We start from the raw sequence: 16,700 nt of genomic DNA, 5'->3' as shown, positions 1-16,700 counted from the left end.
TTTTATATCAGTGAAAAATTTAACATCGTCCGAGTTTCTGAATTGTTGTAATAAATGCCCTTTAATTATCATTAAAACCGAGCAGAGTCAAGAATTATCAATTGCTTGAAGTCATATAGTTTTGCCTCGCCCGAGTCAGGGACGGGAAAAGGAGTACGCTCCACGAACATATTATTACACGTTTATCAGTCACACAAGGTGGGTTGAATATGAATTCTTGAAAATTTATCAACATACTTTCCCTAATCAGCCCATATCTGATTGCTTTCTTTGGTGACTCAATGTTGGTAAAGCGTAAAAAATTGACGGGGCAGACTACTAACAAAATACTTTAATTGAGTTATCTGAGATGGTGACCTTCATAATCAACAAGTTTATAATTTGCACTAACGCATTCTGTAGTTCAATGAGCCCACTTAACCGAGTAGCATTGACCAAAAACAAGATAGGTGAAGCGCAAGCGCACGCTTTGGTGCAATGAGTCAACTTGATGGAGCAGTTTACCATCAATTTTGTCTCGGTGAACAGATTTGTAATAGCTAGTAGCAACTAATTGAAAATGATTGATTTCCCTAAAGACGTTGTGGACAATACAATGTCGTTGGTTATTCTATCAATTTTTTCATGTTTACGGCACCAACTTTTAATTAACAAAACCACGATGGTTCCGCGCACAGTCATTTTTTTCCGTGAAGGAGTTCGGTGGCATGAGCGGAACTGTGAAAAGAGGGCGAGTACGGTTACGAGAACCGAGAGTGTGGTTATGAAAATACCGTATGGAACACCGAGCTAAGATTCACTTAATTTCACTCTCTATCCAAATAAGCTATCCCTCTGAAATTTTGAGCTGCATTGACTCGTCGACCAAATCGATCTATAAGTAATAATTGACTCATTTGGGAGCATAAGTGTATTATTAATAAATAATAACATGATTTGGACAGGGATCCATTACAGTTAGCGTCTGGAATAATAGAGAGGCAGCAGCAACTATTCGTGTTCGCCAGTATGCTTTCTGGTATCCTGCGAAAATGAAGGCGTATTCCCTGTGTATCTCTATTCGAGAGCGTAAGCCTCCTTCGGAATAAAAACTAAGATGAAATGGCCCAAATGAAGTTGGAGAGAACATTATGAGCGATCTTCTAGACGGCACACAGTAGATCGAATCAATCGGACATGACATTTTCGGGAAAAATTGCAAATTTCGATGTTAATTTCGTCACATTTTAAATTTTAGGGGCACCTCAAGAAGAAAATTTCACGAGGAAACCAATGAAACCACTTTTAGAGCCTTAAAATTGTACACATACGGAGTTATAAGCTTTTAAAATTTCCAACTTTTGTCCGACCTCTCCTATTAACTTATCTACACGGAGAAAAAAACCTCGTGCGTGGGACCCGAAGTTTAGGTCATATGGATCTCTGAAGTTTCCAGATTGAGCATCTGAACACTAAAGGTCCAGCTGTCGAGGTTCGGATCATACGTCTGAAACTTCAGTTCTTACATATGAAGTACTTCGGTTTCCACATCCGAAAAACTTCGGTTCTCACGTCTGAAGTACTTCATATGTAAGAACTGAAGTTTCAGATGTCTGACCTGAACTTCGGCAGCTCGACCTTAAGTGTTCAGATGCTCGATCCGAAAACTTTAGAGATCCATATGACCTATAAACTTTGGGTCCCACGCACGAAGTTTTTTTCTCCGTGCACTGTGCAGCATCTAAAAAGCTGCTTTGTATACAGCCGATCAAAGTTAGCTCACGGCTGCGCGGAGGTATAATCCTACATATGATTATTCTCTGCAGAAGGATAAACCCGTTCGGAGTTTACGAGGAGGTAATCGAAAAATAGAGGTAAAGAAAACGCAGAGGACCTAGTGCCGTTTGTCTTCAGGATAATTGTCTCCTTGTCTTTTTACTTGTAGAGTAAGAGTTTACTTATTTTAAGTGTGGTCTCGTGGTATGCCCAAGAGGATCAACCGTGAACCGCTCTCCAAAGCTCTGCAATACCATTCAACTTAAATCGGTTAGGTATCCGCCCTCATCCGCTAGGAGCGGATTCCTTTCACTGTTTTGAGCTGGGTTTTACGCTCGGGACCTCGCAGTTGTATTTTTTATTTGAGTTCCGAACTGCGGGAATTGGACTCACGTTGAATTGGAAAGTTTCAAGTCCCTAACAGGCTTTTTCTTACCCTCCGCGCAAGAAGGTCATACAAAAGGACCCCGGCTATCAACGGGTCTTAGAAGTTTTATTTTTTTAGCTCCGTATTGTTGATGATTGATTGGTTAGAATCGGACGGAACAACTCGAGAAGTTCTGAAACTCGAAAAATGAAATTAGCTGAATAAATAAAGATCTTCATTATGTACCCAGCCTCCTGTGGTGCTGGCATTTAGATTCAGATATGTTTCTTCTCTGTAGAAATTATTACCGTAAGTCGTATTCGATGTGACTACTACAGTACTGGCTAAAATAACTGTACTGCGCATCGCAATAGAGCAATAACTCTGATTGCGGAGACAAGTGGTACTACTGAACTCTCGCTCAGCTTGGACGGATCACCTGTCTAAGGAGGAAAATCTTAGCATCTTTGAATGTTCACAAACGTTTTTAATTCTGACATAGATTATCATCATAAAAACAAGTAACGAATGGTATGACCGCAGTACATACAGGATATATTTTTCTCTTCTCATGCTTCGAGTGTTCCCTACCCTCCCATTCACACTTTTTTATTCTTCTCTCTCTCTCTCCCTTCCTTACACCACTATCGTTGATAGTTTTTCTGAGTTAAAGTTGCGGCTCATAGAAAATTCTTCCTGAGGGACCGCGCAAGCAGTTTGAAACAGCCGATTTTTCCGACCTTGGCCCCTTTCCTCCCCAAGAAAATCGTATACGGTATGCGGTATAGGTATACGGTAAAAAGCTGAAGGGGCTGGAGAAAGTAAGGAACGATGTATTAGTTTTTCATCGGAATGAAAAATGGGCTATTAAGAGAATCGGCCAGCTCCTCGGTATCAGAAAGGAGGTCTTGTTTCAGCGTCCCGGCGCGGCACCTCGAGGGTGATAACTAGAGTTTAATTTGAAAACAAGCAGGAAGCTCCAACGCATTCGCGTCGGAAAGCGGCTCTGGCGACGGTAGGTAGTTGTTACGCGTTTACGGTTTCCTTGGTAACCTTTGTTTGCTATCAGCTGATGTCGAGTAGTATGACTAGGAAGCTCCAACCACGGCATTCTTCGAAAAAAGCGCGAAAACTTATAGATTTGAATTTTCAAATTTTAAACGTAAAGTACATTTTTTCCAGTGCGAGATTAAAGCACAGACCCGTTTTGAATTATTGACAGTATCACCATGATTCCAAAAATACACTACACAACATAGCATTCGCTCACAGGAAAAAGATATCAATTAAAATAAAATCAGTCCCCCCTAAACAGCAGAAAATGGCGCCGATTCCCATCAACCAACACGCGGTCTCTCCAATGTAACATGGTCCGTTGATACTCCCCAGCTGGGACCGTCCGGAATAGCAGCTCTAGTGCAAGCACCAGAGCCGCTAAAACTCTGATCATATTATACATTTCCTGAAAGCCATTATCACGCTAAAAACGCCTGTTTAAACAACATTTTGCAATACTTCCTAGTTTTTTAAGGAAAAATTAAAATTCATAATTTTACACCGCTTGAACGCATTGATGAGAAAAAAAGTTTCTTTTTAAAGCTATTACTCTCACACTTCCTAAAAATCATAATACAATTTTACTGCAATTTAATAAATGATCAGTTCATTTGATAAATCATTATTGTTTTACTTTCTATTTCCAAAGGAAGGGTATTTGTGAAAATCTTAAAAGAATTTTTCAAAGTATAGGCCTTTAATTTAAGGGATTGGACAGTTCTGAGAGTAAAAAATAAATTAAAAAAACTAGGACCTAACCTTTTGATTCTTGCTCGAGGTGCTCCAAATTTGCGGACCAGGTTCCCTCAAGGAGGAATGTGGAAAGAACCCTACAGAACCCTTGTGTTTGATCATTAATCGCTGCCGTCGTCCTGTTCTCTCGACCTAGCAAGTTCCCTGGAAAATAAAAAAAAAGCAAAGGTTAACTCAATTATTAAGCTCTGATTTTGGCGAGGAAACACTGTTGGGGAATGAATTTCCACGTATCAGTAAATTAAAAACATCTACTCTCACACAGATTTACCAGAAACGGTATTGGTATTGAGAAAAAAAGTCAGTATCTGAAATAATAATTCGTGCCGGTAAGAATTCAGATGACATTTGTGAAAAAACGCGTTTGAGGTTGAAAAAATACACCGATACTACAAGATAAACGAGCTTTAAACTCGAATATTGAGGCGAAATAATGAGCCTTCTTCTAAGTTCAATCTGCATATTCTTAATCTTTGCACGAAATAACCACCGCTTCAAATATTTTAATCAAAATTATCAGCATCAAAATATTTTTGTTTTGAATCATTCGGCTCTTTCATCCGTGAGGCCCACCAATAGTACAGAAAATCGTTTGAAGTGTAAAATGTCATTGGTTTTCGTGACAAAGAGGATCAACCAATCATACTCCCGACCAGAAAAAGTCATTTTAGCCATTTTCTTTTTTAAAAGGACCACAAAAAGTCTCATTGTCGCAACCGAGACTCTTTGAAAGTCCGCGAGTGAAAAAGTAATTGGAATCTCTCATGTTGCACTATATAACCAAGCGAAAACCTGCAAAATACGTCGCTATTTGTTTTGAAGGGATCGCGAATGAATCATGGTCTTGGTTCACTTTACATATATATACCTTCAAAGGGAGTATTCATAAACGGCGAATGGAGCACTGCAATTGCTGCGGCAAAACGGCGGAACGCGTATTTATTTAGCTCGATTGCTTTTTGTACCCCTCGGTAATGCATTCAGCATCGAAAAGGATAAGTTAGAACTTGAGTATAAAACACGAGTGAACACAAATACCTTTACAGAGATGGAAAAAATGATAAAAACAAATCTCTAAGTATTCCTGAGTCCTGCTCCTGCACCGCGCGGGTGGGTACACTGCTACGAGATTTCTTTGTCCTGGAGTATAAGAGAGAGGGATGACATGAAGTTTCTTCTTCCTCTTCTCCTTGTCCTCTTTTGTTTTCTTTTCCCCAGCTTTGAGCATGTCTAAATATAGCATATTTGCATCGTATTTATCTCTGCTGGTTTTAAGCCACAGCTTCCTTTGAAATAATGAAATACAGGAAAATTTCCTGACACAAAAATATTTGGAGCTTCTTGGCATTGTTTTCCCCACGAAATGATAGTGGACCCAGCACCGTTTCACTGGATACCTTGTCAAACATGGGCTCTAAAGGATCAAAATTTGGAAAGGATGTGTTTGTAGTTTGACCAAAGGAGATCCCTATATCTTTGAAAAACCGCGATTAAAATTATGAAAAACCCCTGTCTAAATAAATAGTAGTGAGAAGAGGGTGAAAAAACAACAAGTGATGGTGCCAGATAAAATTTCGCAACCTTTTTATGCACTTCTATGACGTTATAAAACACAACCCAAGAAGAATAGATTGACATAATATGACACTATCTCTGGACCTTCCATAAAAGCACCTTTCTGCATAAGGAAACCAATGGCATAAAAGTTGTTTCTAAAATGAGGTAGGAAAAGTGGTTCCTTGTTGCAAAATGTGGTCGAAACAATGTCTCATTCTCCGGCCGATCTCATTGCCCCTGAGGAACATGATTGCCGCAATAAGTTTTGAGACGAGAATGATACTGGTAAAACAATGTCGAACGCTAGAGCATGCAATAAATCTAGAGAACCCTTGGCGAATGATTAATGCTGTTGTATCCAGGGAATTCGAGGAGATGCAGAGTTGACAGGATTGCAGGATTAACGGTTTCGAAGTTGATGTGATTGCACATCTAGACGAATTGCGGTTTCCCGTTGGCGGTGAGTGCAATGCCTCTTTAAAAAAATAAATAAAATAGAAAACTAGCCCTGCGGAGGGACAGTGGAGGGGGTAGTGGGAGGGATTGCGGGGTTATATGACGGAGACATTATGGATGCGCGTCGTCGTTTTGCAGGATTGTAGACAGGGATAATTTATATTCCTCACGGAGCTTTTCTTTCAATTTTCCGCAACGTTGCCGTTTGATGAACGAGAATTATCCGGAAAATCAATCTTGCACGGAATCAAGACGAATTCTGCAATCGGGGCGGTAGGATAGTGACTGTAATAACTGGATTTTTCCTGAGTGAGTAAACGAAAATGATGCAGACCTTAAATGGAAGAATGAGAATAAATCATCTAGCAAGCAAATTGACGGAGATGATAAAACAACATGAGGAAACTGGGTTTTAGTGAAAACATATCCTGAGAATTTCCTTCCTACCTCAATAGTAAAATATTAGCGCCTTCAAGAGTGGTTCACGCGTTGTGTCAAACATAAAGCGATCGCTGGTCGGTACGGAATGCATATTATCGCCTACAAGACTGCAAGAATACTTCAAGCATTGCGGCAAACACAGTGCGGTCGCTGGTCAGCGCGGAGGGCATATTAGCGCCTACAAGAGTGGGGAAATACTTCCCGCATTGCGTCTTTCGGCGCGGCCGCTGGTCGGCGTGAAACGCATTAATGGTCAGTTCTACACGAAAACTGTTGAATTTGACCTATAAAAAACTGAAAATTCAACGTGATTATTTTGGACGGAGAGTTTGTCTCCCTGGTCAAGTATTATAATATTAAGCTTAAAAATTTAATATAGGTACCTTTTTTCATGAGACATTTTTCTAAGTATTTATAATAGTAACTTACTTGGTAATTTTTCTTAAAAGACATTTAAATTTTGTGTGCCCCGCATTTATAATGCTCGGGGTTTTAGGCAAAAAATAGACTCCAGCACAAAATTTTACGACAAAATTTTTAACAGTGTATTCCTCAAAATGTAGAGTAAAACATAACGTTTAGAGGCGTTAAGTAGTTTAGTTTTTTTTTTAAAAAAAAAAAGAAAACAGAAGAGAAAATTAGGCAACGTGGAACGTAATTATAGGCTGATTCCGAAGTTCCGAAGAACCGATTATTTTCCAAATCACGTAAGAGCCAAAATTGTGAATGCGAGAAAAACAAGAAAAACTGTTTTATAAGCTTTGTTGACGATCTTCGAATTTAAAAAAAAGTATGTTCTTTGGAAGGCTATTTTGAAATTACACACGATTGATTTTACAGAGAAAACAAAGAAAAAACAACCCCTCTACTATAAAAATAGAGATTGGCGCTTATATGATTTGGAAAATAATCGGTCCAATTATAGGAGCATCAAAAGCTTGAAAAACCTCGTAAGCGCCAATCTCTATTTGGGTGCAATGCAAGAAAAACAAGAAACCCCGTTTTATTCGCTTTGTTGACGATCTTCGTATGCAAAAAAATGTATGTTCTATTAGAAGGCAATATTGAAAACAGACATGCCTGATTATACTAGAGAAAACAAAGAAAAAAAAAAACCCTCTACCATAAAAATAGAGACTGGCGCTTATGTGATATGGAAAATAATCGGTCCAATTATAGGAGCATCAAAAGCTGAAGAAACCTCGTAAGTCTAGTGCGCTGTCCGCCGAATGTGTGTCTCGAGATTCGGGATCCGGAAAGTTCCGAGGACCAAAATAATACTTTTCCCTTCCTGCGCTTTTTGGCACTGAACCACGGGCCCGGAGCGGGGGATTAATATCCTGATGTTGATTTATTGCAGTTATTAAGAACCCCGCAAACATTCGAGAGAGTGAAGTATGTCCGCAACTTCGGCGGAACTTATTTTCCGAGCTGTCTCTCGAGAACATCCCCCATACAAATTATTCGACAAGTGAGTGCAGCTGTTTCGTCCACAGTTCCCTTTTTTCCGCGAGCCGGAGAAGCGCTGAAACTTTCAGCGCGCATTGAGACGGAAAAAGAAAGATTTTAAAAGATTTGCAGCCACCGAAAATCTTACTGCCTCTTGCATGTAAAGTTTACGGGTTGCCAACTATTTCTTTTCTAAAACTGTTCACGTAAATGACTGTGATGATGTGGCAAAAAGAAAGATTTTACAAGATTTGCAGCCATCAAAAATCTTACTGCCTCTTGCATGTAAAGTTTACGGGTTGCCAACTATTTCTTTTCTAAAACTGTTCACGTAAAGGACTGTGATGCTGCGGCAAAAAGAAAGATTTTACAAGATTTGTAGCCACCAGAAATCTTACTGCCTCTTGCATGTAAAGTTTACGGGTTGCCGATTGTTTCCTTTATGAAACGATTTACGTAAGTAACTGTGATGATATAGCCCCGAATAAGTTTCTAAAGAACGTTGCCTTTTCATCGCAACTAGCTCCGGGCTTTGGGCCGTTCAAGTATTGCGTAACGCACTTAGGAAAGGAAAGGGGGAGGGCTTTGAGCCAACGGCGTTACGGTGCGTAACACGGGGGGGGGGGGCAAGCTCAGCGTTACGGAACAAATCCGAGCCGTGGGAAACAATTTTGAAAAAAATGGGCAAAAATTGAGAATCCCACCGTTTTTTCAAGCTGTTGTTACTGCGTTTTCTTGATTTTTTAAAGAAGGGGGGGGGGGGTCACACCAGCGTTACGTAATTCAAAGGAAGGGGGCTACGTTACGGGTACGTTATAAGGGGAGAGAGAAATTGGAAAAAGTGCGTTACGTATTACTTGAACGGTCCCTAAGATTAGACTAGGAAAGTAAAGGTTCGAATGAGATGCTCCTTGCTGTATGTGTTGTCAAGAAATCCTGATCTACAAACAATACCTAAGATTGCTTAGATAGACCGAGTACCGCCTACGCATGCCTAAGATTAATTGGACTGATTTTGTAATGAAGGACTAAAATTTCTAGCTCATACGTGAAAGCATCTGTCAGGCATTGGAAAACTAATGACATATATGTTGTTTTAGAAATGTATGTATGAGTCGCTTTTATAGCGCTCTTTGGCGCTGTGCGACGCCTAATCGCCACAAAGCTCGGTCTTCCCACAGGTCATCAGGGAGTTGACAATCTCTTATCTCATTTAACACCCCCTGTCGCCAACCTCTCACTGGGCGTCCCCTACGTCTCCTCCCAGGAGGAACCCAATCAAGCATCTTTTTTGGCAGCCTCTCTTCCGTCATCCTATTGACATGACCATACCAAACAAGTTGTTTGGTCATGACGTCGAACACGATGTCATTTTCGACTTCCATTATCTGACGCACTCTATCATTACGGACCCGATCTCTCCTAGAAATTCCTGCTGACCTTCTCCAGAAATCCATCTCCGTTGCTCTTAGCATATCCTGTGTCCGTTTCTTCAGCTGCCAAACTTCACATCCGTATGTTAATATACTTTTGACTACAGCGTTGTATATCCTCCTCTTGTTATCTTTGGAAATCCGCTGATCCCAGAGGATTCCATTTAACATCGCTATAGCCTTCCTTGCTAAGGTGTTCCTTTCCCTGATAGCTTGATCCGTCCTTCCATCCTGGGTCAACCGCACTCCCAAGTACTTAAAGTGCTCGCAGCCTTTGATCTGCTGCCCATCCTCCAACTCAATGCTTTGCTGATCACCGCCAAAAGTCATCTTCTCAGATTTGGATATGCTGACTTCCAGACCCCACTTCCGATACTCTTCTACTAGCTTGCGCATCATGTATTCCGCGTCATCTTGATCTTGAGCAACCACCACCTGGTCATCAGCAAAGCACAGAGTAAACAGAGTTTCGAGATCACCCAAGGGGACACCCATACCAGAGCATTTCTTTTTCCATTCTTTTAGCACGCACTCGAGATAAATTTTAAATAATGTTGGCGACAAACAACATCCCTGTTTTAAACCCTTAGTCACATAAAATCCCGCTGACAACCCCCCATGGCACTTAACTTTGGTAAAACTCCCTTTATAAAATCGCTTAACAGCGTCAATCAACCCCCCGTTAAAATTCGATTTTTCCAAGGCCTCCCAAAGTTTCACCAACGGCACGCTGTCATACGCCTTCTGGAGATCCACAAAAATTAAATGCAGTTCCTGAGCTACGGCCATTTTCTTCTCAATGACCTGGACAATAACAAAGAGGTGATCTATCGTAGACCTGCCAGCTCTAAAACCAGCCTGCTCCTCTGCTTCGTGATCCTGCCATTCGTCCTCGATCTTCGCTTTCAGTATCTTCCCGTACACTTTGCTTATTGTCCCGGTCACTGAGAGCCCCCGGTAGTTGTTACAGTCGTCCTTCCTTCCCTTCTTTTTGTAGATGGCCTTGATCCAAGACTCCTTCCACTCCCTTGGTACCTCGTCACCCCTGATGCATTGTTGCATCAGTTTTCTGAGGCACTCAAAGAGCTTGGCAGTCCCGTACTTGACCAACTCGACAGGAATCCCACCAGGACCCGGTGCTTTGTCATTAATTAGCTCTTTAACCGCTTTAATTATGTCACAAGTGTGGATCTCCAAGTTGTTCATTCTTCCGTTGTCCGTGCTGTTGTCTCGAAACTCTGGGCGCCTTTCCGTCAAAAGATCTTTAAAATGATCCTCCAGTTTTTTAAGTGATATCGGAGAAACGATGTCGCGCTTCATGTCTCTACGTAAACCTTTAATTAACTTCCAGCTCTCAGCACTTTTTCTCCCCCCTAGGTAGGTGTTAATTCTAGAACAGTTGCTTTCCCAAGCTTCATTCTTCTTCCGTGTTATGAGGCTCCTAACTTTAGACTGAGCTTTCCTGTAAGCAACTTTATCTTCAGTCTTTTTAGACGACAGAAATATAAGGTGTTTTTGCCTCTTAAGATTTATCTCGTCTTCAATTTCTTCATCCCACCAGTAAGGATGCTGGTATTTATTACTGGTTTTGTGAACACCTAGGGCTTCTTTCGCTGCAGAGTGGATACAATCTTTGATGAACTGATATTGCTCTTCCGTGGTACCCGAGAGTCCATCCCCCAGCTTCTCATCTAAGCGTTTCCGATACAGAGCCTTGACACTAGGGTGCTCCAAACTTTCGATGTTATACCATACTTCATGATTTTGCGTTCCCTGACTCTGCTGTTGCTCAGGCATTGGCTCTTTATCTTTAATCCCTTTAACGGGAAACGCTATATCTGCTCGGAGGAAATGATGATCACTGCCGCAAGAGAGTCCCCTGCACACTCTAACTTGCTGCAATTTCAACTTAGTAGTGTGCTTTACAATTACATAATCGATGATGGATTTCAATCCTCGCGTTGGCTGGACCCAGGTATACTTATGGATGTCTTTGTGTTGAAAAAAGCCATTCAAAATTTTCATCTCAGTTTGAGAACAAATTGAGATGAGCCGATCACCGTTATCATTAACAGCATCCTCCCCAAACGGTCCAACAACTTTACAGTTTACTCGTCGTCCCGTTCTGCTGTTCAAATCACCCATAAGAATGGCTTCCCTGCCAGCACCAACGTTCAGTATTTCATCATTCAGATCTTCGAAGAATTGGTCCTTACATGCGACAGTGGCATCATCATTTACACCGTATACTCCGAGCAGCGTGATCTTATGTCCGTACAGGTTAAGGTTCATTTTGATAATGCGCTGGTTGACGGCCTCCCAAGTGCCCACGAACTTACGTAGGCTTCTCCGCAAAAGTATTGCTACTCCTTGCTGAGCACGCTGATCTTTGGCTACGCCGCTGTAGAATAGATCATAGTCACCGTAATTCTCTGACCCGTGCCCTTTTTTCTTGGTCTCAGTAAGAACAGCGACATCCACTCCAAGTTTCTGAATCTCCGATATCACTTCCGGTAACTTATTTGAAATGCCTTGGACATTCCACGTCCCAAATACCATTGTCCGTTTTCTCAATTTTTGTCGACGTGTCCGTTTAGTTCTAGTGGTACCGAGGCTTGTATTGTTAGGTCGTTTAACAGTAAAACTTTTTACAAGTACCGGGGAGTTAGCCCGATGACTCAACCCCCAACCTGGAGGACCAGGGTTTGATTTCGGAGTTGCCTCTCCTAGACAGGTTGCTTTCACTTCAGCTCAGAGCCCTGTCTGCCCTTCTAGCAGGTGGTTCATACGCCCAGAGGCCGGTGACCATCTCCACTGCCCCCTTTAAGGCAGGGGCTACCAGCTGGGGTCCGCAGGATTGCTACACCTGTGACAACAGTCCCCCATACGGGCTAATGTTTTAGAAATATAAGCTCAAAATTGTAGTTCCTAACTGCAAAATATAGTCCATGTTCAAGTGATTCTAGCATCGTCTACGTAATAAGGCACCCCACGCAATCCAATTCTAGGTTTGCCTGATGAGACTTCATTTAGATACATTTTCCAGCGAACAGGATTATTCGCGAGTGGTTTATTTTACTATGTAACTGGCGTAAAAATTTTCGATTCAAGTAGTATATTATTGAACAAGACATTGGTTAAAACAGAAAAATACAGGGAAAAAGGAGGGAGTGAGAAGTGAAAAGGGGATACAGAATTTATGCGTGAACCGAGGTATTTTCAAATTACGTTTCCCTCATTAAAACTGAGGTAATTTCTCAAGCGGTTAAAATCCAAAGGCAACATACCGGCAGATGCCAAAGACCGTTTCCGTTTTTTATGGGCTACTTAGGCATAGGCATTCGTTTATTATGCGATCGGCGAGGCGCCGCCAACAAGTACTCGGGTGATAAAATTTCCTTCGCGGAGTGAAATGGGACTTTCTCTCATTAAGCACGTAATTCTAGTGCAAAATTAATTCAAGGCGCTTTAACAACCTTCAAAATATTTGAATATTTTTCCGACTACTTTACTATTCCGAAGATAACGTAGTCTGAACAAGACGAAAGTCGAACTTTATGGAACGGAGGTAAAATGCAAAAATGATGTTTCCTTTTAACCGTATCTGAAATGTAAGTATGCATCTATTACATCGAGTTCTGTGTTATAGAGACGACTCCTCTCACGGGAAACTTAGTCGTTACTTTTTCCTTTCCTTTCCTTTTCTTCTCTTTTCTTCGAACAAGATTATAGGGTCATGGATTGCAAAAACTGATTGGAATCCGTCGGATGAGTTGAAAACCAATTTAGTCCGGAGGAATAACTACACGAAGTATGAAAAAGGGAACTTCGGAAAAGTAGGATAAACTCATTAAAAATACCTTGCGTAAACCTTTCATTTCGGAAAAATACGTTTCGAGTTGAGGCGATGTCAAGTCTCACACAAATTGATTTCACAGGTTCTGATTTTGCGACTAAATATTCCGCGGAAATATACGCTGTGTGTTTATATAAGTCAATATTTTGACGCTGAGGTATCAAAATATTTCACTTTAAACTTCATATGACAAAGAGCACGCGTGTATTCTATTCCTACAGGCTCTTTTTCTCCTCAACTTTTCATTTTTCCCCTAATTGTATTAGGATATACCTGTGCAAAAAGCACCACCAAATCCACGATTTTCCGAAGTAAAGTCTCTTGATGAGTTTACTGTTTTCAAATTTGCAAACGCAAGTTTTATTTTCTTTTTTTCTTCTTGTTACGAGAGGGAGACTTGCGTGGGCAAAAAGCATCTCTTGGGAGTTGGGCCGCGTAGAAGCCAAGGCGGGCACCCAAATGGCTGGCTGTTACAAAGCACGCTACAAGAGTCATCACTGACTAGTAGTAGCAAGGAATTTCCGCTGCAGGCCTGCAGAACGAGTCGTGCTGTGCATGTGCTTATCACTGAGCTGAGCATGCAACTATTTTAACGCGAGGGATGTTTTTTGGCCTAATCACTCAAATGAAGGAGAAACGAGCTCTGTGTCCTAGGATATAAGGTTCTGAAAGAGCAACAGAGTGTGGTTTGATCGTCTCCAATGGAGAAATAGGCAAAAACAGGTCCTGTCCCTCGAAAGAATTTCATCGCTTCAAACATTTACTAGTGTGTATTCTGTTCATGTAGATAGACATATTAAATCCAGCCGTATTGCGCTAATGGACTACTAGACAAGGTACGAATATAAGAATTCTAATGCGAGTTTCTTGACCAAAATTTCACGTAGAACACGATTCAATTCACAGAAATTACTGAAACTAACTCCTAACGAAGATATTAACGTTTTTATTTCACATTGGTTTCGAGAAATTTGAAGTGCCCGCTCACTAGAAACTCAAAGCTCTACGTGAGTCAAATCGCGCACTATAACGGTCTCGGCAGGTTTCTCAATCGAGCAAAGTTCATTTCCCACCATGTGTTGTTCAAACTATAAGCAATTTGCTATAGCTGACCCAAAGCGTCAAGATTGAGGTTGCCAGATTTTTATATCGTAAGGGACTGTTATGATAACGTTTAGCGCGCGATGTGAATCACGCAGAGCATTGAGTTTTCATGAGCGGGTGGTTTGAATTCACACATCAGGAATCATTAAATATCTTCGTAAGAAGTTAATTTCGGTAATTTTCGTTGTGCGCATCGTGTTCTACGTGAAATTTAAGTGAAGAAACATGTATCAGAATGCTGAAATTCGTACCTTGTCTAGTGGCCCATTGTAAGTTCAACATTTTTCAGTTTTTTTTTAAATTTAGAAATCTACGCCCGTATATTTTCTATTTCATTTCATTCGATATTTTTCATTCCCTGATGAATCCTAGGAAGTGAATTCCAAGAATTTTAAGTCATTCACATAAATGTGAACCGACGGCAACATCGACAGAACATGTATAAAACCAAAATATCGGATGCGTTTAATAGGCGCGCGCGTTCTCTCGGAAATGGCAGAGATAAAACGCCCCCTGAGGGACAGCGACTCGCTCGCAGAAATGAGAAACCAATTGAGCTGCATTGTCTCACGGAATCGGCGTCCTTTAGTCTTCGAGCAATATTTTAAACGAGATTAAATCTACGAACACCCTCCGCAGTGCAACTTGCTTTTTGTTCCGAAAACAGACAGTTTCAGCCCGGATATCCGAGTAAGCTCTGTCCACTAATAGAAACTCGGGACAATGACACATTACAGATACAACAGAGAAAAAAACATCCTTAATGGATGAATGGGGGTAGAAAAAGAAATTAAAAAGAGTCGGTGTTCCAGTTCATTGCGTTCTGTATTGATAGTTAGTTTTTGTTCAATAAAACAAATTCATAAAATTAATTTTGTTCTTTATTTACTTTCACTTATTTATTCGTTCATTCGATTATTTTTACATTCATTTTTCTGTAGATTTTATTGTACTTTCAGTTTCTTTATTATTTTTTAAGGAAAAGAAACAATCCCAAGAGAAAGTTTTGGAAGGAAAAAGAGAGCCAAATTTTTCCTGTTCTATTTTTCCACGTAGGTACAGATGTATAGGTACTATGCAGTCCGAAGAAGCAATATTAGCCAGTGATTTATGAGTTTCATAAAAATGTCGGGGAATTTTCTCCAGGGTAAGAATTGAATTCCCAGGAATTTCCAAGGCACTTATTAAACATATTGTTCTTGTGAGGAAAAAAAATTTAAATAAAATGTGGTAACAGCTGATGCCATTTGCTTCTCTTTTTAAGAACATCGCCTAGTTTTAAAATGTGAGACATGACCACACCATCAACCATACGAGGCTCAAAACATGTTTTAGAACTTTTTGCAAGGGGGGGGGGGAAACTCCCTCTCTTAAATACAAAAAATATTTTTATTTTGAAATTATAGATCCACCGTCGGAATGGCACAATACTGAGTATTTTTCCATCGATGTACCTATTTATTTTTATGGTAAATAATAATGCACAAAAATTGAGGAATGATGTTGCAACTTAAACAAAAATAATGCCGGTACGTTATCAGAGTGCATTTACTGTTTTCAAAGAAAAATCTCTGTCGAGGAGCTGCACAAAATAAATAAGAATCACTGCGAGGGTTCATTCTAGAACTCGTCCCTGGTAACACCGTTTCCAGGAGATTCACGTCAAAAATGGGGCGTCGTAGATAGAAACCGTTTCGATTGAGCTGTAACGCAATGATTTTATGCTTACGACTCCTACAAAAATAAAATGAAAGAATCGACGAGTGAACGGGAGAGAAAACGTTCCTTAAACTTAATATAAGCTCGATATTTCACCCCTAATATGGTGCAATATTGTGACATTTAACGTCCATATTGGTTGGTCTGTCAACTTATTTGCAGCAACTTCCGTCAGTGGATGGGAAAAGCTGAAAAACAAACACTCGATGGCAATATTTTTGTACACCTGCTTTTATTTTTTTTGTTTTAACTAGAGGGCAACGATCCCTGACCGCTTCGCGACTAGCGTTAGGCGTTAAGCGTTACTCTGATGATTTTTGTGTAATAGAATGATATGATAAGAAAAACGAATGATGCTAGTGCTAGATTCTTTATGAAGGAATATAAAATGAACTGACTCTTTTCATTAAGATCAAAACAGCGATTGTTGGATTATTTCTACGAATCTTTATTTACATAAAACATTGCAACCTGTGTAAGAATTAAAATTGAATGGACTCTGATAAACGGTAAACAGAATCAAGATCGTCCCTGACTTTCATGTCGTCATGGTTCATTTACCCGATGCAAATACATAGAGGTGTGACTTTCCGTTAATAGATCATTAAGTAAAGTTACTCCCCTCAGAAGGAAGAACAATGCATTGGAAACAATAAAAATGGTCGCTGAGGTTGTAGTTGTGCGACGGGTGCAGCCCCCGGAGATTTCGATCTTGATTGCAGTATGTACAGACCTACTGCAACAGTCAGTGGCT

At 40.5% G+C, this 16,700-nt stretch overlaps 1 protein-coding gene across 7 annotated transcripts in view; it reads right to left on the bottom strand.

Moving 5' to 3' along the window:
• Window positions 1-16,700, bottom strand: part of LOC109032066 (uncharacterized) — a 296,669-nt gene that overhangs the window by 21,660 nt on the left and 258,309 nt on the right. For all 7 annotated transcript variants that reach the window (XM_072302695.1, XM_072302696.1, XM_072302689.1 and 4 more), the window contains one exon: window positions 3,938-4,075. In XM_072302695.1, coding sequence (XP_072158796.1) covers window positions 4,033-4,075 — 43 coding nt within the window. In that variant the 3' untranslated portion in view covers window positions 3,938-4,032. The remainder of the gene's footprint in view (window positions 1-3,937; window positions 4,076-16,700) is intronic.

The sequence above is a fragment of the Bemisia tabaci genome, chromosome 7 (assembly GCF_918797505.1).
Source record: "Bemisia tabaci chromosome 7, PGI_BMITA_v3".
Classification (NCBI taxonomy): Eukaryota; Metazoa; Arthropoda; class Insecta; order Hemiptera; family Aleyrodidae; genus Bemisia; species Bemisia tabaci.
Note: the sequence above shows the minus strand (reverse complement) of the source record. Positions and strands in the feature narration are given on the sequence as shown.